Raw genomic sequence first — 27,809 nt, forward strand, 5'->3', positions numbered from 1 at the left:
CAATAAGCTTGAAAATTGGCCCAACCAACAACCGGATAGGACCACCCGCATATGCAGGATGGAGTACAGGACCAAGGGACGGGTGTTAAAAGTGGGCACCGATCCAAGCAGGGGCAGGTGGAGGGATGCCTAGCTACCCGTCCAGATAGGGCAGGTTGCAGGCCTATATATGTAGATGATTTGAGTCCACTTTTTTGTTATTTATTTTTTTAGCGATAAACTTCAACTTTCTCGCAATTTATAGATAACTTTAAATATAATAATATTTTTTATTAAATTTAAACCCATCAAATTGAAAATAGAAGTCAAAATAATATTATCTTATTGCATTATTGTAAACAAATTGTTATATAGTAACAGGCCTTACCATCTCTTATTTTTTTACCTGCATTGTATTTTTATAATTGGGTGTTTGCTAGGAGACCTCACCTCCGTTGTACTTAAACCCTTTATATCAATGAAATACTTGCAGAAGGGCTATCAACTTGAGAGGAGGTCAAAAGGGTGGTGAGTAAAAGAGGTCAATGGGAGCTTGCCACACAAACCTACACACTACACGCCACACCCCACACCCCACAATTTTGTTAAAAAAAATTTTTTGGATTTATACTTGTTAAACTAATTAATTATTTTACTCATTATTCATATACCAAACATTTGAAAGAAAGAAAAAAAGAGAGTTAAAAACTAGCCTAAGCCGACCCCAACCTACCAGGGCACTAACCTAAGTATCACCTAAAAAGTGTTACATAAGATGTGTCAATAAATTAGACAATACTACAAGAAATAAAAAAAGAAAATGAAAAAAGATAGACAGATGAACGTAAACCCAGTACTTGAATTTCACTAAAACCTATAGGGGTGAAAGGGGATTTAAATAAAAAAAAAAAAAAAAGAATAAAAAAGAGGGCCCCAAACCAAAAATCAAAAAATATCACATTCTATTAACCAAAGGAATTTCTGCACAAGCCTCCACGGTTAGTATACGTTACGCCGAATCATCGATACGGTGATGGGCCATTTAAATAGTCCGCATCTCATCCTGCAAACACAATATCAAGCTGGATCCAGCAAAATCCCTACACTGACTCAAACTCAAATTTCTCCCTACATTAGCAACTAGAACATCTCACCCAGCCAGGAGACAAATTGGCAGTATCGCCAGCACCCAAACCTTTTCGCCCAAGCACCTCAGTAATTTATACCACAGTTTCAATAAGAAAATCCTGGGGAACAGGAGGGACACAACAATTGGGAAAATATCTTGCTGTTTTCCTGTCCACGGACCACACATCTACAGAATCTGGTATAGGAATCAAGGTGCCCCATTGCAATTCGAGTTACAGAAGCACAAGAGATTAGATCCCTCACGCAATTAGCCATCTTATGTGTCCAACATCTCATCTTGTATCTCATTGGGGGCAATAAGCCCAGGAATAGAAAGCATCCGTTGTCGCTCTCTCTCTCTCTGAGCAGCGGCTTCCTCTGCATAAAGGTCTTTATTGTCCTGCAGAAGATTTTGAGCATTTACAAGTACCATAGAACATTTATCACTACTTCAACAGAAAAAGAATCAAGAATAACAGAACAAGCTGGTGCGCAAATGACAATGCAGTTCCTCAAGCTAGATGTTTTAACCATCCACTTGGAAAGCGATTCATATAGGAAATGGTTAATTTTTTTATAAGCTAAGTTAGCAAAACTTAAATAAATAAATAAAAAGAACTATTAAAAACTAAACATGCCTGTAACAACAAACCGACAAGGCAGTTGCTCATTACCAATATCACATAATCCATACAATTTTATTTTAGTTTATTTTTTTTATGTAAGTAGGAATGCATAATCCATACAACATAGATAAAAGATTGATTGTATATCACAGGGAATGCAACAACTCTAACAGCCACATCATGTGGTAAAGCAGCATCATCATGTCGTGCGTATTTTATTTTTCTCACGTATGAAAACTCTAGTTTATATAAATATATAAACTATTTTTATAAACTTACTTGTGAAAGAAGTTTGATTAAAACTTCAATTTCAATATTTCGACTTAATTCTCAACCTTATTACCATAATTCCAAATAAGCACTAGCTCGAGTGAGCAAGACTTTCAACAAATGAAACTCAACCACCACAAGAACAAATAAACATTCAAATGATAGCAATCTAACCTTTAAAACAAGCAAAAATATATAAGGAAGAAAAAAGGAAAATAATATTTTTTATACGGAAAAATATTTTTTATAGGGAAACAAAAAATTATTTTAACCAGGCATCTTATGCAACACCGTCTCACATGATTACCTGAGCAGAAAATTCTTTTGATTGCACAAGGAAGTCTCTTATGTGATCCTTAAAAGCAGAGAGCTCATTTCTTGATTCAAATAGCCCATTTACAAATTGAGTGACCTGAAAATTTCCTTCAACTTAGTATGCAGCCAGGGGAAAGAGAGAGGAAAGTGATGAAGTTTCGTTTCTTGCATACCTCTGATGCAGTCATGTTAGGGAATGATGTGCTCAGTAGTTTTATGGTGTACTCACGGATAAACATTGTGTTATTTGGGTATTGGTAAGGAACCGTAGCAACATCCCACAAAGGCTCCGTCAATGCACCAGACTCCACCTGCAGAAGGAAAAAAGACAATGTCAATCAATATGGACTGTACGCTATTTGACTAGTGAAGGTACTATAAGATACATTACCAGGCAAAATAAGTGTTGAAGCACAAGGACATGCAACTTGAACCCAGGCTTATGAAAGGTGTCCGTCAAGACAGCAAATATTTCTTGCTCAATTGATAGGAAGTATGTTCTGTAGAATTGATTACAGAACTCAGAATTCTGTCGACACGCCAAAAATACTGTTAGTGTCCTTGATGCTGACAAACCGACTAGTAAAATAATAAACCACACCTGAAAGTTTTTCAACATTTCCAATAAAAGGTTTAGCCCAGTTTCAGCTATATTCCTTTCTGTGTGCCGAAATGCCCATATAATGGAATCCATGACAAGCTTTAGTTGCTGCAAAGGAGAAGAAGGGAAAAAAGAAGAAGAAGAAGAAAAAAAAGGGCAAGGACCAACAATAAATTGGTAAGCCCATTAAAATGACTAAAACATCATTGTGACAACAAACACTAAACAAAATCCAGCAACATAACATTGTATGATTGTATCTTTAAAAAAAAAAAATGAAGCAACAGCTTCAACAGAGGGAGACTTTTTAACACAAACCTGACTTGATAAACGAATCAATGCAGGAAAACAATGTGTAGCAATTGCTCTAAGTAAAGAAAAAAACTTGAGACGATGCTCTGGGTAATCTTCAAAGTTTTTTGTAATCATCTGCAGGGCAGAGAAAACATACCTGTTAGCCAAACAACTAAAGCACAACATACATGGAGAGAGCTAAACAACAAGTGGGTTTTTTGGAAACAATACTATTATATCTTCTCTCCCCTCATAACCTAGTGTGAATAAAACATGGAAAGCAACATCCTATGCCGTGGGTACACTTTGACACCAACATTGCACAAACTCAAGAATAAATAAATAAATGAGATAGAGAAAATCAAATTAATGGATATAACAAGAGAGAACTTGAAATATTAAAAAAAACGTACAACCGTATAGGCTGCTTGAAAAGCAAATTGATGAATACAGTGATTTATAACATGGGCACAATACTTTTTTCATATGTAAAAGATTATATTAATAAGAATAAGCATAGCCCAAGTATGCAGGGAGTATACGAGAGGTAACATGATATTAGTGAACTTTAAAACAGTTGGACAGACATTCAATTTTAAAAAAACTCTAGAATGCTGTCCAACCTTCAATTTAGTTCATACCAATTTGGGAAAGAAAATATTCTACAAATTAGGTTCAACTAACATCATGGCCCATGGTAAAAATATTGTCAACACTGAACTGAGTTGAAAAAAATTATTTAAAAGTAGAAAATATATTAGTTAAATCCTCACCTCCAATGTGCACTGAAAAACTGCCTCAAATATGCGAGGTACATCATCTATCATTGCAGCTTTATATCTATATACAAAGGACATGAAAAATGAGACATTAAGAAAAGACGCTGTTCTGAATTCTATATCTTTTACTTGGAGAATCGGGGGCATTGAGATAGAAAGGATGATTGCTTTCTAGTAAGGATCAACATAAAGGGTCAGAATAAAGTCAGATGATTCCAAGGCTGATGGGATTACACTGTTATATAAACGGTTGGAGGGGCTTTAATATTCAAAAAGTGATATTTTTCCAGCTGAAGAAAAGAACATATATGGCATAATCTGTTGCGGGTCTAATAGAGTCATAGGTTGTCATTTTCAATTGTAAGACCTTTGACTCACCTCAACAAAATAAAAGAAAAATGCAGAAGGCCAACATAACGAGAAAAGATGCCATACTTTTGTTAATAAGTAATGAAAGATGTTATACTTATTTATTATTGTGGCAAAAAGTGACAGAACTTCTGATTCTCTAGCATCGGGTAAATTCCTAGCATAGTCACCAAGAACAGGATCCATCATTGGGGGCACAAATTGCTTTCCAATCTGTGGTTGATCTTCAGCCTTGTCCAAGAACGTTTCAATAAGCTTAAGAGTCTCCCTTTTAACTGACCTGATTCATAAATGAGATTAAAGCCTAGATTTATAAGATATTATATGGAAAAACAGATGGAGAATCCACAAACTAATTATGTTTACCGCAATAGTTTTACGTAGGATGTTTTAGATGCAAAGGGTCCTCCTTCTGCTATGCTACTTGATATAAGCTCACTGTACATTCTGTTACAGAAAATCAAAGACCACGGATAACATTTTTCTTATCAGTAAAACTAGGATTTTATGAAATAGATAGGCATAGCCCAAGTAAGATGGACATATACAAGAGTGACACCTAAGCATGACTGCATGAGAGTCCAGCGATACAAGAAAATCATGGCTATTCATGCCATTGAAATCTATTACAATTGCAAAAAACATGGATAACGCAAACCAACTCATAACAAAGGCATTAAAACTAACATCTATAAACAGTTAGAAACATAAATATAGGGCACAATACCTGTACACATTAAGCATGTCCAAAAATATCAGAGAAATTTGAGATAAGAAATGAGTTCCAAGTGAAGTGGCAACGCTTGTATTTGTCTGAAAAATGCAACAAACACTTCTTCAGAGCACATTCAATCCTTGAACAGGCACAACAATTAACAGAAATAATCTGACAGACAAGGGCCACAGGTGCAAATTCAAAACTCATTAAAAGGAATTGAAAATTCAATAGAGAAGTCTCATAACAGAAAAAATAACAAGGTAGTTGATAACAAGTTTTAGGACTTAAAAATGAAAAAAGGGAGAATTTTCATTTCTAGTTTGCAAGTTGATAATGTACTTAGTAGAAATACAACCCTTGTTTAAAAAAAAAAAAAAAAAAAAAAAAAAAGAGGCCAAATATATTATTTTGTTCCTTCAAAATGTCTCACCTATCATGGAAAGCCAACCTTTTCCTTAATTTATACAATGAGAAAATAAAAACTACTAAAATCAAAAGCATGAGGGCAGGGAAGATGTCCACAACCCCATCCCTTCCCTGCTTAACAAGCATTAACATCTATACCAACGTTATCTAGGCGGGGCATCATTTGATACCCAAAATAATATACCCATTCCCATGCCGCCTGATAGCCCCAGCTATCTCAACCTGCAACCTGCCCCAGCCTAAAAAAGCAAGACTATTAGTGCCAAAACACCAAAACTTTATTTATTTTTTCTTACGTTCTATCAACATCCAAATAGCCCAAATTCAAACCAAACTTTTGGAAAGGTGTTTATTTAAATCAGTAAATGCAAATTTTACTGACAAAAAATTTGAAAGATGCTACAAAAAGGCAAACCCAACAAAATACACGAAAGAAACATATTGGATTCCAATAGAAACTAATGCGTGACTGAATCAAATAAAATTTTATACAATAGAACAGTTAACTAAACTGCATGCATGCATAACTATGTATATAGGTACATTCACATGAGAGTGAGAACAAGATGTTAAAAAACAACCAAGCACAATTTAGTATTTATTCTTGGGTTGGGATAGGGCTGGAACCCCTTCAACCTGCCTTTGCCCGCCCACCTGGTTAAGATTTCCCAACCTAAGCCAATTAACATACAATGCAGGGCCTCAGTAAAATGGATGGAATTGCGGTTCTTAGATTTTACAACCGATGCACCACTAAGGGGGTGTTATCTTATTTGCTTTCCAAACATCATTCAAACACACACTTTCAAACTAATCATGATTCATTACAACTTTTTTAAATTTCTAAATAAAAAACAATCGAACTTTTTCAAATTTCAAAACAAAAATAATATCAATAAAATGATATTCTATCAATATTTTAACTATATAATATTTTTTATTCAACCTCTCTCTCCTTTCTCAAAAGCCAATCAATATTTAAGTCAAACTATCTCACTACCATTTAGAAACCATCTTATTACTATTCACAAAATTCTCATCTTATCTCATTTTCCAAGCATCCCCTGAGACTCATAAGCCATATGAGAATAACATCTATTTTTTTTTTTTTTTTATAGGTATATGAGAATAACATCTATTAATGAATACATAATATGCAAACGAGTGCCTCGCTTCCAATGAGCAGATTCAAAATACCACATCAAGTACCACTCAAAGAGATCCAATGAAAGTTACAAGGTTGATTAAAAAACAATACCTGCAAAATATTAAGCACGGTCCGGATGACACCTTGATCCTTCAGGAAATCAACACTTTGGCGGGCCTGCCCTATAATCTCAACCCATTTCTACACCCAAAAAAGGGGGCAATACCATGACCCACAAGATAAAAAACAATAAAAAAAAACTTGTGCAGAATGTGTATATATGCATGCTTCCAAGTGCATAAGAGAGTGAGCCAGGCATTTCTTCTGAAAAATCAAACTCCAATTCCAGGCATACCTGATTTGGTAGCTCCATCAACCTCTGAAGGTATTCTTCCCGTTTCTGGAGATCTGATTCTGCTTGTATCATGTGACCAACCTTAAAAAAAAAAAAAAGGTGGGCTGTTAAACGTAGAGCACAAAATCTCTACAATACAGAATTGCTTGGGACATATAAAATACATACAGATTCATAAAATGTATGGATCTGGTGGGGCTCAAGATCAACAATGGTTGTTACGAGGCCTGATAGAAGTTCGGATACAAACGGTTCATTCTCTCCAACCTGAGAACAAGAGAAGCACATCATCAACGTGCAGCAAATTAATATAAATTACTCTTACCAGAAGTATATGAGATTCTTAATGCTAACCAAAAGAAGGTAAATTTTAAAGCAACCTGTACCTGTACAATCACGAATTTACGCTTGCACTTCTGAACGATTTTTAAGAATGTGTCACAGGCCATATCCTGAAGTAGATTCAATGGAAGGGTAAAAATAAAGCACGAGCATGCAAAAAAAAAACACAAATAAAATAAATTAAAATTAGAGATTTGCATATATTGGAAAGAATAAAAAATCGGACACACCTTAGTTATGTCCAAGATAAAATTCATAACATAACATCAAAAGTGTACATACATTTTTTTAGACATATCAGAAGTGTAATTCCATACACTTTCTGACATAGCCCAGACAGAGTGGAAGAACTTGCAATTGATTTGTAATTTTTTAACCGTTGAAAGCAGTTTCATTAGTGGTATATTGGAAAGGTTAGGGATAACTCTATAATATGCATCAGAAACAGAGTAACACTAAATCAGTCCAGAGCTTTCCATCTATAAGCACCATTCTGGGAAAAGATAGAAAAAGAAGCAGGAACCTTCTACATTCATACTGGATATCTATGATGTCCAACAGACTTCTAAATAGACATTTAATGTCCGTTGTTTCTATAATGCCCTTATTCCTCATAATAACAACCCCTTTCTTTTGAAGAGAAAATGGACTCTCTCCATGCTAAATATTGTATCTTTTTCTACTTCAAACTAGAATATTTTCTTGTACATATCTTGCTGTACTCGGAATGCACCTTTTAAGTTTTTTTTAATAAAATTAGTATTACTTATAAAAGAATTTAGACTAGACTCTCCAATCATTTCTATGTTGTTGAATTAATTACAAATCAAGTATGAATACAAGATTACTGATTACTCTTACGCATCATGCTTCAAAGTGGAGTCCACCACTAGATCAGGATTGGCTGAGGGATGCAAATAAAACCACTCATTAATCAACTGTAAGTCAAATCAAGAAATGGTGCCCCAAAAGGGACAAGAGGTAAGAGAACTCTACTTCTCTACTATTAGTGGAATCAAGTTTTTGACACATACTATGCCAAAGACATTACATATGATGTCCAATATATACAGTCACAATGGGGACAAGGATACAAATACACATACACAGTTATGTACTCCTAAATACAGTATTAACAACAGTACAGAGTGGGGAGATTCATAATTCACAATAATATCTATGTTCTCTCAATACATGAGATCACAGGAAACCTTTTTTTTCTTTAAGCTGGACTTCAACCTTTATCTCATATTTTGTTGAATAAACTAGATATTAAAAACATGACTACATTCTTATTTATCTCTTTACAAAAGTTGATTATACAGAGAGACACCTTTCGAACAATGTGTACATGGCACACTTTCTTGACAGCCATTCCAGCCCCCCGAAAACAATAAGAAAAATAGGGGAAAAATAGACCATTATAAATCTTTTTTTTTTTAACTCAGAAGCATATCCTTAATCGATTTTAAAGATTAAAAGAGAGCATGCATCTGATACCACAACAAAAATCTTTCCACGTAAGAAAAACTAGTAGTTAATATAAATCAATGCAATTATATCAATGTTTGAAAATGCAATCACTTACCAGAAAATAAAAAGTCTGATGTCTCATACATAAAAGAAAGAATGATAACTGATGCCACCGTTTCTACAAATTTTAGAGCTAAAAAGTTCTCACCTCTAATTAGACTTAAATCTTCTAATTACCACCACCAATTAGTACCAAAATATCAATTTGTACTAGGGGTGGAAATATGTAACACAACCCAAGAACCCAACACGAACATGTCACTAAATTAGCGAGTCTAGGTCAAAACAAGTTGACCCATTAAGACATGATTAATAAACAGGTCAATAATGGGTCAACCCATAATAACCCTTTCGAATTTTATTTCAAAATTACAATTTTATTACTGTTGAGTGTAATATTGATATTTCTCAATATACTTATGTTTTTCTTGTTGGGATTATAATTCTAGACCTATGCTCATATTTATTATTGTAGGGTTTGTACTATTGGTTTTATTCTAGGTTAAAATTTCAAAAACATTGATATTTTTTGTTAGTAGGTAGTTTTATTTTATTTTTTAAGATATTGTGACTTCTAATAAATATAGATTTTAACTTTTATGTGAAATTATGTTAATCAGGTCAAATGGGTTATGCGTGTTAGTTCAACCCATTTACATGAAACAAGTTAAACTGAGTCATGTCGTGTTGATCTATTTATAATTAATTATTAAACGGGTCAAAACAGATGACACGACACAACCCGTTATTTGAATGGGTTGGATTAGGGTTTGAAAGTCTTACGCGTTTGGCTTAATAGATCGGGTTTGGGTTGACCCAGATAAACAAATGTCTATGACTTGACACAACACAAACACTGACCGCAAACATGAATTGCCACCCCTAATTTTTACAAGTCGTACACCATTTCCTTTTCTCGGTAACACGTCATATACCATTAATCAAAACATCCTAATATATGACTTCTGCACAGAACACTCCTTGAGAAACCAAGCAAGCACATAACTTTATGAGAGAATTGAAACAACACACATTCTCTCATCTTATTGGGTGCAATTGCATCTAGATCCGCACAAACAAAAATGATAAAAGCGACAATAACCTGAACTCCTGGATGAGTTTCATGCATGAACTCAAACAACTTGTTCACAACAGTTTTCAAGAATTTCCAATGCGCTCTCAAAAACCTTGGATACTGTCCAACAACATACCTGCCAACAAAGGTGACAATTACAAAATTGAAAAGTTGGTACATGTCAATACTAAGCAATATATGATATATTCCCCACAGTTATTTTTTTTATCAGCACATTGCCTAAATTAGGTTGTCATGGCTCCCCCAATTTTCAATTAGGCATAACATGTTGATGAACTCCTGAAATGTACCATTAAGCTAATGAAAATGCAAAAAAATAAAGAAATTTGATTCTCTAGACTGTTCAACTAAAATGATGGAAGCATCAAAATGTGGAATGCCTGATTGGAAAATGCAGGGTGGGAACCAGTAGCAAATGCACTGAGAGCCTTTTACAGTGGGTACACATACATAATGTTTTTCTTTTTTTTATAAGTAAATCAAATGTATTAAAAAAGAATAGGCATAGCCAAGTGTTACAAAGAAAGCCCTAAAGGTACACATACATAATGTTACTTGCAATAACAGCTTTATTATCTTTCCCTTTTGTGATTTCACATAAATTCAGTAAATCACGATATAAGTAAATCAAATGTATTAAAAAAGAATAGGCATAGCCAAGTGTTACAAAGAAAGCCCTAAAGGTACACATACATAATGTTACTTGCAATAACAGCTTTATTATCTTTCCCTTTTGTGATTTCACATAAATTCAGTAAATCACGAATCACCATCACCAAGAATCTGTTTTCCTGCCAAAGTGAAGGTAAGAAATGTCAACACATTTTTTTTTATCAGTATATAAAGATTTTATTGATGAGGAATGGGCATAGCCCAAGGACACATAAAAAATGTGAACAAATATTATTTTTGTTACAAGTAAATGTGAACACATATTATAGCACCAATCAAACAATTGTACAAGCAAAGGACCATATTCAGTGGATAGATTCATCTTCACATGGATACAGTTTGCATTCAGAAAAAAAAGGCGCCTGTATGCACATTATTCTAGTACAGAAAAAAAAAAAGAAGAGAGAGAGCAATGACAGAATAATGAGCTTATTTACTATATTATGCCACGCCCAAAGTCAGATTACAAGGCTACATGCTCCTCGTGCCACTCGGGGTCAAATATCAAGTTCAACAGTTAGGAGATATCCCCATCCATACAGTGTGATCCATATAAAAAATTTCCAAGGAAAAAATATGTTTGTGATTTGAAAAGTTACCAGAAATTGATCAATGATATGCCCAACGCATAATGGATATGAGTACACATAATCCAATGGTGGAGATAACAAAAGACAATTTGCATAAAAAGGCAAGGGACAGGATTAGGAATATAGCTCTGCTAGCCAAATTAACAATGTTAAGGATCATTCAACCCAAAACATGGTACACTTTTGTTCCAATTAAACAAAAATTTTGTCAATCCAAATAGTTCTACATTTTCCCTATCCTATTTATCCTTTTGAACGATATTTTAGGTGTTACTCAAATCTTACAAAGGTTTTAGCAAGCTTGAGCTACAATTATGAAACTTCCACTTTTAGGTCAACCTGGTAACATTAATTTCAAACCGAAAACATGAATTGCATGTGTACATCAAATGTATTAATATATGCATACTGCATAAAAACAGTTTTAATATATGTATAGCCTAACACGTTCAAGGAAAGTGGCATACCACATACAACCATAAATATCTCGTTTTGAGTAACCTACGTACAAAGAAAGCCTATACCCATGTCCTATACCACTTGAAATTTGACCACTAGTCAAACCTGTCACACAGACTCGGATAACTAGGAAGGAGAGAAGCAAGTAAAAATTCATTTCTGACAAGCATCTCAGAAATCATAAACAATGGAAGGCTAATCGTTTATTTTCGAGGAAGACGACAAAAAACATACCTGTTCTTCCATCATGGAGCCAGATATAGATCCTATTGCCCAGCATAATGTGTTCAAGTTGTTCCATGTCCAATCCTCTCCACTCAGTTGTTTACTTAATTTTTTCAACATCTTCCAACAGAAAAACAGAGAAGCATGAACATTAGAATATCGTATAGGAAGGGGATTCACAATCAAATCAAATGTACCCCATTTTGTAGAGCACAACTAAACCAGTGGACAAAAGCATATTTTTCCATATTTTGTGCAATATAGAAAGGATTAATCCTGAGGGGTGGGGGTGAACAAGCTATCTGGTTTTAAAAGAGATAAAAAAATGCTTTTACACACTTCCCTTCTGTATTTTTGTAAAGAATCAGAGATTCAATTTCTGGTGAGTCAAATGTATTTTTTCAATTACCGATCGCAAAAATAAAATATCCAAAGCTAATTGTGTGCATAGCTTTATGCTGTTAGTGAAACCAAGCATAGAAATGTGTCAAAAAGTATGAGAGAATAGCATCACAGTATCTGTTAGACGAAAACATAGAACGCACAACTGCTATCATAATCCTTTACCTGTTTTTCAGTGTCCTCATGGTCAAGATGTGACAAATAGATAAGTGTCTCCCTCATGATCTGCAACAGTGAACTTTCATTTATTATAGATCCTGATAAAACAAAGGAAGATTTATACAGAGATTCTCTATGGTGAACACATTTAGGATCAAGAAGCCAACCAATAAGAAATGGGCATATTTCATTAATGGTTAACATTCCAGTAAGTCAATGCACTAGCGGTTAACGAATATCAACAGATTTGTAGCTTGTAAGTAGATACTATACTCCATATCGTGCTAAATGCACCTCACTCTTCACATAAAACAAAGATTTCATTACCTAAAATTCGCATGGGGCCATCTTTATTAACAGTCTAGACCAGTCTAGAGCATATTATTCATCCAAAAGGCATTAACAAAAGGGAAATACTTTAGACACAAAGGGATTACACAAAATAAAACCCACAAACTGATATGGCTTGATGTGGTACGTCAGATTATAACTTTTATTGCAAAGTAGATATAACGGATCCCATGAAACCACATCAGTTTGTGAGTTTGCTTTGTGTAATCTTTTTGTGTATGTAGCACTTCTCTTAACAAAATGCACGTTCTTTCTTTTCTTTTCTTTTCATCTTTGTTTTTTTAAAGCGCATGGGAGAGGAGAGGGCCGGCAGATTGAAAGTTGTGAAGCATGGAATTCCAACAGAAGAAAATATGCACCCCCATGGCTTCGAAATTACAGACTATATTCAGGTATCATCAAAACCAGGTTTGTTACCTTATATTGAACAAGAACATCATTGTCTTTCATGGTTTCACGAACAATATTCCCATTTTCATCTTCGACTATGAGAACCTCTTCAGGCTTAGCCATTCGACAGATCATGAGCATTCTCAACTTTGACATCGGGCCAGCATATAGTTGCCGCCTTTGCAGAAGTTGTGGACCAAGGCCATCAACTATGCCAGGGAGCAATGGCATCTGTGCAATTTATCATAAAAAAATAAAAATAAAAAAATATAGAAATAACATAAAAATCAAGTTGATGGATATTAAAAAGGGCAAAGAATTCATATATCCATGAGCTAAAACTTCCTCTCATTGGAGAAGTATTTGAAGGGCCAAGGCTACACAAAAGTGGGTTTTTTTGTATGGACAGCTGCCCTAGGGAAGATTCTCACTTTGAATAATTTAAGGAAAAATAGTGTGATGGTGATTGATTGGTGTTAAATCTGTAGTAATAAAAAATCTGTTGGCCATTGTTTCATTCAATGTGAAGTGGATAATGCCTTGCAGAACCATAGGTTAAGCCTCTTTGGAGTGGTTGGGTAGTCCTTTCATGATGGAGATGGCAATTCAGTCACCATCAGTGTTGGTAAAAGAGCACTTAAGCACAAAGGCCAAGCATGAAGCATCTTGCTTTTTTGTGTGAACTTGAAGTGCATAAATGCATGCTTTTGTAACTTAAAATAATACGAAGTATTAGTTCTAGTTCAAGATATAGAAAATGATATAAACAAAATATCTTACCTATTTAGTTGATATTGAAATCATTTACTTACCCCCGCGCCACATGTTTTCATAAGTGATATAGATGCGTTGGACCCGATATAGTAGTCCAAGTTGGCTTTCGCAATGGATTGATATATAATTGCTTATGTTAACACAGAAGTCAATACCTACAATTATTGAGCTTTATTTTTCATGGCCTTTTGGTATATTTTGATTCAACTATGTACTTTAATTTAATTATGGCTATCAAATATGTGTATATTAGTATGGCAAAAGAGAATTATATAAAATTTTATGCTTAAATTTTGAGAAATGCTTTAGCCACAAAAGAACTTCCCAAAAGTAAACTCACAAACTAAAGTCACCTTTGACGTAGTATGTCAGATTGTTAAATTACTTTTATTATAAAATAAATCTAACGTATCACATAAAATCACATCAATTTGTAAGTTTACTTTTATGTATGGATGAGCTAAAAGTTCTCTCTCTTAAGTCATTGTTTTTATGGGCGAAGGAGCCTTAGTTTTTATGTATTTGTGATTGTAGCAATTCTCTTAAATTTTTTGTGATTAGTTGATTACTTGATTCTCATGTAGCAGAACACTAATAAATTGAGTTAATAGGCTAAATACATTACCATCTTGTTTTCTAAACCTTTTTAATGTATTTTATGGAGTTCTTCAATCAGGCATGCACTTGCACTTTGTGTTGAAACCTAGGTTTTAGGCGGTATGTGTGCTTGTGTGCCCAGCACTTTCACCAACACTGACTACCATCATTGTGAAGTTTTGTGGAAACTAGTGCAAGAAGTTAGTGGGAGAGTTAGTGAAACAAAGAAATATTTAAAAATCAAACTTCAACTATTCCAAATTTTGATGCAGAATCTCTCATGCCAAAGGGATAAAAAATTCATCTTAACATATCCACAAATACCTGCAGTCCCAACACATTTGCAGCTGCAACTGCAGGATTATCAAGATTATGGTGTGCCTCAGCCTCAAACAGTTCTAAAACCAAGGAATTCCAATAGTCCAAGCAAACCTGTTCAAACCATACAATGAAGTAGGATAGTTTTAAGTAAGGAAATTTAGTGTAAATGTGGGTGAGAGAGATATATATATACCTTAAAAACCTCTGTGTCATCCACATATGAGATGCTAATAAGATATTCAAGACCCATTAGCAAGGCAGCTATATTCTCTTGAGTGGTTTCCAGCACTCGGATATGAAACTACATAAAAAGGAGGTTGTAAGAAAGATAGTTATGAAAGGCTCCAGGCACAATTGGTGGGCAAGAGAACTAAACATATGGCGCAAAGAGAATAGGCACATCCAATGTGACGTGCCAATCTATTTCATCCAATCTAACTAGGAAAGTTTCAGCAATACAACCATTAGAATAGAGCAATGATTCAATCATATAAATTAATGAACACTAGTATTTATTTTTTTATAGGTAATTAACACTGGCATATATATACATACAAGGACACAAATAGACATACAACCGTACACATCTGTTCACACACACAAATGTACAGTTGAATCTAACTATATGATACTTTTTTTATGAACAACAAATGTGAGTGCACGAGCCTTAATATATATGCATAAAAGCGATTGTGTATGGCTCAGTATCTCTTGTTAGGAACTATATGATTCCTTTTTTATAAACAACAAATGTGAGCACACAAGCCTCAACAGATTCACGAGAAACTATATGATTCCTTTTTTTATAAACAACAAATGTAAGCATGCAAGCCTTAATAGGTCTGCATAAAAGCGGTGGTGAACGGCCCAGTGCCTCTTGTTAGGAACTATAAAATCCCTTTTTTTAAACAACAAATGTGAATGTGCGAGACTTAATTGATATACATAAAAGTCGTTGTGCGTTGCCTAATGCCTATCCAAATTTTAAGGAGAAAACAAGGAATTAATGCCACTCTTACATGATTGACGCATCCCTACCATGAGGGAACTGCCAAGGTACAACCCAAGACAACGCCCATATTACCATTGGTTTTTTGTATATATGGTTAAATTGTTTGTATAACATCCTTCCATCCGTTGGGCAAAAACATTTACCTTATAGAATGAGGTAAAAAACAGTGCCAAGTTCTGAATAAATGCCTGAAGTAACAACAAAAAGACAAACTTAGTTACAAGCACACATAACATTAGGTTTATGCCCTAATCATTAAAAACACTCACCTGCTCCTCACTAGATCCATGTGCATAAGCTTCTGGGATGTTTGTTGCAGGGGGAAGGATGGCCTGTATAATATCCAAAAAATCCCAAGAAATAAAACTTAATCAAAGGTAAAAAAACTGAAAATGGTATAATTATTAGGAATAGTCTTAAGAATGTATCCACAAGACTCAGACATCAGAAATTCAGTTGCAGATCAAAATTGTAGTAACGGTTATGTTCTAACAGACCTGTAACTGCACCATAAATATACTATTCATCTTAACATACTGCACATTGTAGAAGTCCCCAAAATTAAGGGCTGCGACCTGCAAAACAAAAACAGAAAAGCAGAAAAGAAAAAAATTGATCACTCAACAGTCAGATTTAAAAGCTAATCTTGATACAATGGAAGAATGATGTACCTCTGTTAAACATTGAAGGGTAAGATTCCGATATGATGGCACTGGAAAAAGTTTTAGGAGTGTCTCAAGCTAAGACACAAACAGAATATGGAATGTAAGTACAAATGTAATTTCTCAAATAGGGAAAACATCCACAACACAAGAAGAATGTGCATACCAATGGGGACTCAAAAATATAACCCAAGGGAATCCATGAAAGGAAAGCATGCAATGTGGATAATGTAGCGCGTATAAGCTCAGCTCTCTGAGATGCTGATAGTACATATAAGCATAACTCATGAATAAGTTGAAATTCACTGTAAACAACCAGAACATATTTGTCAGAAAGAGACTTTCTCCGTAATTTGGAAGTATAAAGGTAATATGTAAATGATAGAAAAGGTATTCATGGAAAAATCTAAAAGATGCACATGCCAAAAATATAGAAGAATGGACTTGGTGGATCCACATAAAGACACTTCCATAAGATTAAAAAAAATATGTTTTGTTAATTTCTACCAAATGAAGATGACACTTATAAAAGCATGGTCCTAACTAGGCTTATTCTCTTGTATGCTTCCTGTGTAGTGGGCTATGCCTATTTCAATATTAATAAAATATCTTCTTACTTGTTAAAAAAAATAGAACAAAAAAATGTCATGTGACTCATTATCCCTACTGATTCGAACTCCATCCAGCAGTTACCTGTTCAATGACTGTTTAAGATCTTTTATCTTCTGTTGAGTCATTTCTCCCCTTGAGAAATCAAAAACCTCTTCACTTAGAAGCTGAAAACCAACAGATTATGTCAACTACATATTCCATACCCAAATTAAATGAATAGGCATATAGCAATAGACTTACTTTCAATATAGTCATGCAATTCTCACAAATTGTTTCACTAGTTTTAGCCGCTGCAACAAGATCAGGAATAAAGCTTCGCCATCTGACAGGCCATTCATGCTTCAATATCTGTATATTGAATACACCTTATTACACCTTATGACACGTCAAAGCATCTACAACTCAATCAGATTCAGCTTAAAATTACAAAACACGTCCAATCCAACAAAAGCCAGAAAGAAAAATAATAATAGTAATAAGCATCCCCCTACTTGTCATAATACGTACCCTTTGCACGTTATAAGAAATTAGGTAACATCAAAGACAACCGTAATCAACTCCTCCAAACAATATGTTGGGGATTAAACAAAGCATACCTGAACCAATATAACATTGAGCTTGTTGACATACAGCCTTTCCATTCGAAAAGAAGCCTCATTACTTGAGAGCTACGCGAGAAAAGGGGGGGTAAGAGGAAGCATTAGATCACAATAAAAATTATATATAACATCAACTAAAATACGGTCCTAAAAAATCACTACACAAATTATACCTGAACAATAACTTCAGATATGTAGTTTTTCATTCCATCTCGCTGTTCAACAGGCAATGCATTCCACCGATACTTTATAACACCTTCTAAAACCTATAATTGAAGCCCAAAGATAAATATGCCAATCAGCAGTCAAAACTATGGTTTAAAAATTCAAGGACAAAATTCAGACCCCCGGTTCAGCTAAAACAACTTAGTAGCCATAGTGATTTAGTTGTTTCGAGGATAGTCCCCTTGTATTTGAGGATGCTTGGACCTTCGAAGAATGTGAAAGGAAAGTGTTAGAACTGACAGTCATTGCATTCAATTCTCTTTATGATTAGATGGTAGAGTACAATGGCTTTTATTCCTCTAGCTTTCTAGATTTTATGGAATAGTGTTCTTCCCCATCCCCCAATAGTTAGGCGTTTCTTATTGTATGCCCCCTACGTAGGTTGCACCCCTTTGCTCCATGAATAGAATTACCTTACTTATCAAAAAAACATTTTTTTATAAGTAAAAATATTATATATATATATATATATATCAATAGGACTAACCGAGTCACTAGGCGTATACAAGAAAATACCTAGCCCATACTAGAGAGCTCCTAATGACCCAAAAAGCCTGTGAAAGTCAAAAATGTATCCAAAATACACCAAGCTCGAATTGGAATAGAACACACCTCCCCATCCCCAACCCCTTGTTTCCGTTAAGACTAATACTCCACTTGAAAGTCCCTCTACGAGGACGTCTTCATAAAGCCCTCCCTTTAGTCTTCCTTGGACTTGAGCTACCTCCCTTAGCATCCTAGTTGATTGCCCAAGAAAGACACTTTAACTCCCTACTTTTTTTAAAACTTGATTTTGTTTCAAGCAAGTGGCTCACCTCAATCGCAATGAATTGTGCTTTAAATTGGTCTTCACATCCTCGATATGAAAGACCCACAATATGCTGAATCTCGTTAAACCTATGTAGAACCCAATCCAATGGTGAACCTCCTATATTGTTTATTAGAGGGAGAGAAACTAGGGGAACAACATTATCCCCAGACACAGTTCCCAACTTCACTCCTAACTGTAGACATTCTCCTCACAAAGCACCAACGACAAACCCATAATTTCCTCCCCACCATATCCTACATTCAAATCTCGAACCTCCTCAACAGCTATATTGTTGTTGTCACCATTAAAGGTGGTTCCTTCACCTTTGGCATGGGTGTTGTCATTCCATCGATGAGGACATTGCTTGTAGGTGCCCCACCCCCCAACTATCCTTTCTGTGTCACTTTGCCAGACCCTACTGCTCCCTCAAGAGGCATAGAACAGGTAAGGGAAGCACTACCTTCTGTTACCCCATTTTCATTTTCTGAAAGAGGCTCATCTGCTTTTTCCAAAGTACTCAAAACCCTGAAAGGAACCTCATCTTCAACTGAAAGTGAACCTTGGAAAAAGGTACCAACCCCATTTGCAACTAGTGACTGAGGGCAATCAGACGGCAAGTTGTCGATGTCCTAAGTGATACCGGCATGAACTGTGATGTCAGCGTCCAACGACCCTATCTATGATGTCGTGGAAATGCCCTGTGCCCATGCACTTGAGACCTTCAAACCCATATTTTTACCCCCCACCCCCCCCTCGTCTGTTTTCGACCCATCACCCAAACCCAAACCAGTGACCAGGTCCAGCCCCTTATCCACTTTAATCATAAGATCTCTCACATACTCCATGACTACCGTCAATTGAACTCTTACAACCCACAAGACCCCCTCCACTTCTCCCACCCTCAAACACCCAATAGAGTCAGCCATTCCACCCTGCAACACATGGTGCTTACCTTCCACTTCTCCCAATGTCACCTGACAGCCTTTGTCTCCTCCAAGTGCCTTACCCTTTCCTTCTGCCACGAAGCTATTCTCTGCCGGACCACACGCCAATGACCTCAACACCAAAGCATATGAGGCACCTTTGACCGAGGGAGGCCTTCCCATTGTCTTTCCATCAACAAATTCCCTTTTGTTTGCATGCTTCAGAACAATAGCTTTGGACCCAGTGATGCTTCGAATAGAATGCAAAAAACCTTTCCATCCGATGCCATTTGCACTTTCCGGGATCACCAACAAATCTTTCCTCCTTCCATTCCAAAAATCTAAGAGTTGCAAAAAACTGCCCATTGCGTTAATGTGATGTTGAATGATGGTAACTCCATAACCCATGCTTACCTCCCTAAAGAATCCCTCATGACAGATGAGTTCTAAGCAATCCTCTATTCCCTTAGCCACCCATAAAGCTAGCGTCCCACATAGACACATGAACTTGCCATCCTTTTACTACGTTCAAAGATGCGAAAACTATTTCCTCCCTCTTTTCTAAAAACGAAAGTGGTTGATTCCACCTTCAACCACTTCTCACCATCCATCTAAGATGAATCCATGCCGTACGTCGTAATCCTCTAATCCCAAATCACAGGATCATCCATTTGCTTTCTATACAGAAATATAAAGCAGATCACCCTCCATCAGAACAGCTCTAGAAAATACTAGATCAGCAAGCAACATTTACATGCACAAGCCCTTTGTGCATCTCTGAGAAAACCGAGACGAATGCGGCTAAAGAAGAAGGATCTACCTTGTCGTCGGAGTGTCGCCAAAGCTCGGCCTTGTCTGTGACAAACCAGATCTGCATTGATGAAGCCTAAAGGAAGGCATTCTGTGAGGATCCTAGTCGCCGAAGGAAGGGCGTCGTCGGGGTGTCCTCCAACGGGTCGCCGGAGCCCATCAATTTTTGTAATATACGAACCCAAAATAGGACTTAAGATTAGTTTAATTCTTATTTTATGATTATTCTGTTTATTATTTTATTTATTTCATTTTTATCTAATTCTATTTTATCGGGTTCTTATTTTATTTTTTTTTTTTCAAATTGGATAACAGATCAGATTAAAAGGGTTTGTATTTCATTAGGAAGCTCCTTATCGACATAGTTATCTTTTAGTTTCCAATTTGAATAGATTACTAGAATACTCAACTCCAAACCCTAGTATATCTCCTAAGTATTCACGCCACTTCCCTCCCCATTGTCTATAAAATCCCACAAAACCCTCAAATTCATCACACAAAAATCCCGTTACACAGGGAAACTCATGCATAGGCTTAGTTTTCTACCACCCACTGCCAACCACCCCAGGATGTTGGAGAACCACCGACAATGCAAAAAACTGCTGGCCAACCATGTGCCGTTGCACCCACTCCCTCTGATAAGCCACTGACATCGCACTCACTCTCCTCCCTCTCTACTTCTTTTCGGTTTCAGCCCATCTCACTGTAACTCCTTCATTTCTGTCACTGTGTCACGTCACCCTACCCAGAGAAGCCCCATTATGTCGCCGGTCACACCCAACTACCAGGGTCATCATCGCAGCTGGTCCCTCCTCTCGATGAGTCCCTCTGCCATCATAAGGCCACTTAGTTCTTTTTTCTTTTTACTTTGTCTTATGTAGCTTCCAGTAAGGCAATGCCTTAGGGATTGAATCGGGCCCTTGAGCCCTAAGTCTTTCCACCCAAATAATTCTTTAATTAAGAGAGTGGGCTTGGTTGGGTTTAATTCAACCATGTTTCAAAAACCATCATGGGTTAAAGGGGCTTTGAGCCTAAGTTACTTTCAGCCTGTGCCTACTTTCTTAGGAGAGAGAAGCTCTTTGTTAGGCCTTGTCATGCACTGGGCCCAACCCTTATTCCTCTTTAGCACCTTATGTTAGTAGGCCGAATCTTTTGTAGTACTCAGACAAAGATTAGGAATTAATTAAGTATATATATCACAAGTATTTATTAAGTTTGCATGAAAACAGGACAATTACTATGTTAAATTCTATTTTTTCGTATTTAATTACGTAAAGAATTTTGACACATTTTTCTAAAGAAGTAGTGATGCCGGGTACCTTGTATAGGCAGCGCACTACAAGTTGGAGATCAGGAAGCAGCACTAAGAGGTAAATAGAATGATCATATAAATGCATGTGTATTGTAAATATTATTGTTATGTATGAAAATATGATGTGCTTATGATGGTTATCTACGCTATGCTAAGAGCCAAATCAAGGTTAGATTCCTTTCACAACCTTTGATGAATTATAACATGATGCTTGTATGTATGAATTCGGTGCTTGATGGACTGAATATTATCAAAAAGTCACGTATGCCATGAAATGTTCATGTAGTAATTTAAGTCAAGTATGCCATGTAATAAAATAACCAGATCATGTATGTCATGTTCATGTAAGTACTTAGATCATGTATCCCACGTTCGTGTAAATACTTAGATCATGTATGCCATGTTCATGTAGTCCTTGGACCATGCATGCCATGAAATGTCATAAAATGTTTAAATCATGTTAGGTCATGTCATGCTATGCAACGCCATGCACAAGAACATGCCAATTACAAGAATATATCATGTTATGCCATGCTATGTACAAGAATAGGCCATGCTAGAAAAGTCCATGAAGTCCAAGAAGCTTCTCATGCATTAAGAAAGATAAATATTTTAAGGTGACACGGACCCAAGTTTGTTCACTGCAAGTTATACTAAGACGGTGCCACAAACTCAAACTTGGTTACCATAAGTTAGGAGAAACACGGACTCAAGCGTGTTCCACTCCATGTACAAGTTATGCAAGTTAAGTAAAACACGGACTCAAGCATATTTTTCTCCATATTATGCAAGTTAAGTAAAACACAGACTCAAGCGTGTTTTACTCCATGTTACACAAGTTAAGTGAAACACAGACTCAAACGTATTCTACTACATGATATGACAAGTTATGGGGTGCTACGGACTCAAGCGTGGTTCACCATGTGATAAGTAAAATACAAGATAAACAAGTTATTCATGCATTCACGTTACATGTTTGCCACGATTATGTATGTTTCCGCTCATGTTGATGATGTATAGACATGCTATGAGAATTTGTGAATGATATATGTATGTTATGAAGAGTCTTTCAAAATTAAGTCTATGATAAGTTATGTAATATTTTACAGTATGATGTGCTATCTACTGAGTCTTCGACTCATTTTTGTTCGTCTCTGTTTTCTTCTATGTATAATTGTCACAGATGAAGTTTATGATGATGCGAAGCTAGATGACCCGGAGTAAGATCTAGTTCAAGGACTTAGAATTAAATAAGTGCTCTTTTCACATGGATTAGTTCTTTATGTTTTATTTAAGACTAGTTTATGTTTTGTTTTATTTTCAGTTTCATGTTCCAAAGACTATTTATGTTCATTTCAATTCAATGTCTTTTAATAAATGAAGTATTTCAGGATATGAATCTCTTTATCAGGTACTATGTTCTGAATGTTAGCAATATCTCTATCCTACAGGAAGGGGGTGTTGCAATTTTGTCTGTCGTGGCCATAGGTTCGACAACGCCTGGGAGATCTCGTTTCTCTCACTCGTCGTCTCTATAGTGTGCGGCGGCAGCACATTGAAACTTCCAATGGTCTGATGATGACAACAACAACACAGAGGAGTTCAACGGCACAGCATAATCAAGTGGATTCGGGTGGGTTTAGTGGGTTCTGGTTTAGTGGGTTCAGTGGGTCAATGGAGATGGGATGGGTTCAAGCACCTATCATATATCGCCACAAACTGATATCAGAAATAGCACAACTCTGTTTGTGGGAATTTCTGGTCAAAATAAACAAAAAATGCAAACACATAACATTCAAACTATTGCAAAATTATCAACAAAAAACATTTAAGATGTTTTTGAAGGTTCAAGCACAAGGTTTATGGAATATTTTCGATATTTTTGGATCCATGCAAGACTATAATCCACTTCATTTTAGCTACATGCATAGACTTTGAAGTTCAAATAAGTTCTTTCTAATACTTTCATGTCACCAAAATTTGCAGGCAAAGTTATTTGCAACGAATCCAGGCCTTGCCCTTTTTTTTTTTTATCAATAAACAAAATTTTATTGAGCATAAGATAGACAAAGGCCCGATTATATGGGATGTTTTTGGACATGTAAATACAACTCATGTGGGAAAGACCCTATTTTGATTGAAACCAATAAAATATCACCTCCTTTCTTCCATCAAAATATAAGTAGGCAAGAGAAATAGAATTGGTTGGGTTTACAAAAAAAAGTATTGAAGCATATTGGCCCTCTCGCATGAGTCAACTATCCAATTCAACAAAATCGAAACTATCATCAATCAATTAATTGCTCAATATGAAGGCTCTAACATCACCACCACCACCACCACACCCCCCCCCCCCCCGGGCCACAAATTCAAGCGTAGCCTCTAGCACCAAATAGCATACCAACCGAAATTTGAACAATACAATGTTTAAATTTGAGGATACGACCATCTTTTCAGTTTAGAAGTGCAGCCAAAATTATTTACAACCCAACACACAGAATCAAAGACTTAAAAGAATGTGTATTTCATGGTTAAATGCTTGGCTCAATAAGAGATCATGTAAACAAAAAAAGAACCTTGTTGCTGAGCATCTAGGGCTCAACAAACACTCCAGACAATTTTCTGGAAGCTAACCTTACAATCAAGCTTTCCCTTGGTACAAATCTGAAACTTTTCCGTGTTCAGAATGCAAAACGCATAGATTTTAATTCATTATGACTAAAGTTCATTCAACGATATTGCATCTGTTTTGGGCACAGAAGCAACAAGGGATGCTAAACCAGCAAACGGGCTGGTCAACAGTAGGTTTGAATCTCGTCACCTTTCTTGAGGATTGTGGATTCAAAATGTTATCATTTCCAAATATTTTACGTTAAGATTTTTTGGCTTTGCATTCAGATTAAGAGAACTCAAACCATCTGTCACTACCATTATCTATACTGATATAGCTCCACAAATCCAAACAAATTTTACATCTGACCACCATCTTTTTATTGGAAATCCAACCACCATCTTTTTTGGATACTATGAGGGTAAAGTTAACGCGGAAACTCAATTCATCTACCCTAACAAGGTTTTCAGAAGTCTATAGCATCTTCAGAAGAGGCACTCATGGCTAAACAATCAAAGCCCAGACTCATCGTGAAGATTTTGGTATTGACCTCAAACAGACTGTTCCCCCTGAGTCACGTATATTATAGAATCGTGATTAATAGTTCCCAAAAAACTATTCTTGCTATTAATATTAATTTCCTCATAAAATATGCCTTACTGAACAAGAAGAAAGAAAAATCTGCACATCCCGATTGCCTATCTAAAAAAGATTAAAAACTTATCAAAAGATAGAGAGAAAACTTTGTAAAACTTAATGTGCTAGCATGAGTTGTTTTACACAAAAGGCTACAAACCTGCAAGGCAAAGAACTTGGTGTTGAGGTGTTTTGTATTCTGTAGGACGTGCATAACTTGAAGCCACATATCTGGATTATTTTGCAAGTCCCGCAAAATTTGGTCTGCTGCTGTCCTCTGCATCACCGACAGACAGTGAATCCAGATTAAAGAGAAGTGCGCGAACAGATTTAACAGTGCAGATATATATATGTATATAGACTTTTTTTTATAAGTAACATAACTTTTATTGAAACAAGTAAATAGGTATAGGCCAAGTAGACAGGAAGTATACAACAGAGAGAACCTAGTTACAAACTTACAAGTTAGGAGCAAACAGTGTGGATATATGTAATGATGGTCTACAAGAATGGCAGCAAAAGAAAATGAGAGCCTTGGAAATGAGCCGACGATGTTAAATTTATGGTGGGAAACAATTCCACAAAAATAAAGACACCCATTGGCTCTTGAATTGCAGTAGTTCCCACGAAAAATAACTTATTTTAATTAGAAAACAGACATAAGGTTTAAGAAGGCAAAATTGTACAACCCCATCGAAATTTCTCTATTTGTAGAAATCGAACAACAAAGCTCAAATTGCAATGCCTCAAAACAACCTAAAACCCCAACTTGTTTGTAACGTCCCAATGGAAAGTCCAAACCACATTGTCTATGCTCCAAAAAAATAGTCAATTATACAATTAGAATCCATTAAAACCTAAAAAAAGCAAGAACTTATCCTCCCAGACAATGTGAGATCTTATACACCACCTATTATTATCCTTATCATATGGGTATCACATTGCTACAGGAGGAAACACTCAAACTACACCACAGGTATAACAAAATCCCCACGACCAATTGAAGAAGAGTTCACGAGTAATAAACCCAGAAAAACTGAAAAGTTCATATATGCACTAAACCCTAAAATGAAGAGTTATAATTTCCCTCATTTTCCCGCATTCATTGAGGGGAGGGAGACTGCATAAAGACAAGTATTCGCATAGCTTCTTTGAAGCAAACTCGAAGATGTTCGTCAACGTGCCTTCGAATCTGGAGCTTTCAAATTTCCTGCAGTTTCTGGGGAAGCAAACAAAAAAGAGGGCGATAAGGGAGGAAGAAATCTCTCACCTCTTCCTTAGATCCGGTGCCATAGAAGGCCGCCACGGTAGCATCGAGCAAGGCCACGTCGATCGGCTGGCTCAAGTCCCTAAGCTTCTCGGCCGCCATCGCCACCCCCAGAACATACACTCACTGATAAACCCTAGTGACCGTACGCACCGAAAACGGAACCTAAAACCTGAAGCGAAAACCCTAGAAGAGATGAAGATTCTTGAAAGGTGGAGAGACAAAAAGAGAGATTAGACGAATTAGTTTGGAGAGAGAGAGGCAGAGGCTGGATTTTATCGAGAGACAGAGAGAGAGAGTAGCTTGAGAATGAAGCAGAGAAATAGTTTAGAAGAGGGAGGGGGAACGATAATTGGAGATTGGGTATTTTTAAAAAAATAAAAAATTGAGAGAGAGAGAGAGATATTTGAAAAACAATAATAATCTTAATCCAACACAGCTTCCCTCCCTCCAGAGTCCAGCCGTCGTAGAGAAGAGAGTTTGCTGGCGTTTTGATCACACACGAGATTTCAATGGTTTTGTTTTTCTCTGCCGTTTTGGTCCTTTGGAGACTTCATTTTGGGGCCTTTACATAAGTTGTGAAGACCCACCAGAGAGTGGAGGAGACCAGAACAGCCACCACACTCTTGGAGCGATGGCAATCGTCATTGTCCAATGTAAGTCTAAAATTTAGAATCTTATGATTATTTTCATCTATATCGGACTAGTTATATATTAAAAGTTTAATACTTCAATTACACTAAATATCAGCCCCTCACCGTACCTAATGAGCTACAATATACATACCAAATCTATATTTTAATATTTTATCTAACTCCTACATCTGCGCTTCTCTTCTTTTTTCTCTTCTTTGATCCTAAAATTACCATATTTCCTCTCCCTCTTCTCTTTCAATTTTCTCTCATTTTCTCTTCATCAAGTGTATGAATCATCGTGTATTTTGCTTCAAATGATCATTAATGTTTATTTTGCTTCACCGTCAATCTAGCACCGTCAAGAGGATCAAAGGCTAGCAGAGTGGCACAGAAAAGTGCAACGGACTCGTCTAGGCTACCTACTGCCATCACAATGGTGAATGCGACATCATTAACGCTGGCAACTGTAGATTTGTCACTGGTTCTTACAGTGGAGAGGATGGGTGAGTTGTTGGAGGGCGGGATATCTGTGAGAAAACACGGAACACGCTGGCAAATACCCTTGGACCGTCGAAACCTTCCTCAGCTGCCTAGAAATTGATAATGGTGCTGAAATCCTCTCAAGTGGCCAAAAAACCCTGTCTAAAGTCTCGGAAACTCCCAAAGCTTTTGGTGAGGTTGGGGTGGTCTCCTAAGAGCTGTCGCATGTTGGCAACAAAACTAAATGGTAACTGTGTAAAATATCTACACCAACAAACTAGATGTTTGTTAGCAAC

General features: G+C 36.2%; 1 protein-coding gene across 1 annotated transcript; it reads right to left on the reverse strand.

Annotated features, from left to right (window-relative positions):
* Nucleotides 1–924: 924 nt before the first annotated feature.
* On the reverse strand, nucleotides 925–26,921 carry LOC122309499 (protein EXPORTIN 1A-like). The gene is made up of 32 exons (XM_043123008.1): nucleotides 26,402–26,921; nucleotides 25,292–25,408; nucleotides 17,977–18,069; nucleotides 17,801–17,872; nucleotides 17,445–17,552; nucleotides 17,286–17,368; nucleotides 16,759–16,897; nucleotides 16,602–16,670; nucleotides 16,428–16,505; nucleotides 16,200–16,262; nucleotides 16,074–16,118; nucleotides 15,112–15,219; nucleotides 14,922–15,029; nucleotides 13,254–13,457; nucleotides 12,492–12,551; nucleotides 11,934–12,044; nucleotides 10,672–10,769; nucleotides 9,985–10,093; nucleotides 7,394–7,459; nucleotides 7,176–7,274; nucleotides 7,008–7,088; nucleotides 6,764–6,853; nucleotides 5,089–5,174; nucleotides 4,728–4,808; nucleotides 4,459–4,641; nucleotides 3,987–4,053; nucleotides 3,238–3,348; nucleotides 2,920–3,027; nucleotides 2,710–2,847; nucleotides 2,492–2,629; nucleotides 2,311–2,415; nucleotides 925–1,507 (listed from the first exon to the last, which is right to left on the reverse strand). The coding sequence occupies exons 1-32, from the start codon at nucleotides 26,498–26,500 to the stop codon at nucleotides 1,385–1,387; spliced, it is 3,240 nt and encodes a 1,079-aa protein (XP_042978942.1). The 5' UTR covers nucleotides 26,501–26,921; the 3' UTR covers nucleotides 925–1,384.
* Between the last annotated feature and the right edge of the window lie 888 nt (nucleotides 26,922–27,809).

Source organism: Carya illinoinensis, chromosome 5 (assembly GCF_018687715.1).
Source record: "Carya illinoinensis cultivar Pawnee chromosome 5, C.illinoinensisPawnee_v1, whole genome shotgun sequence".
NCBI classification, from domain to species: Eukaryota; Viridiplantae; Streptophyta; class Magnoliopsida; order Fagales; family Juglandaceae; genus Carya; species Carya illinoinensis.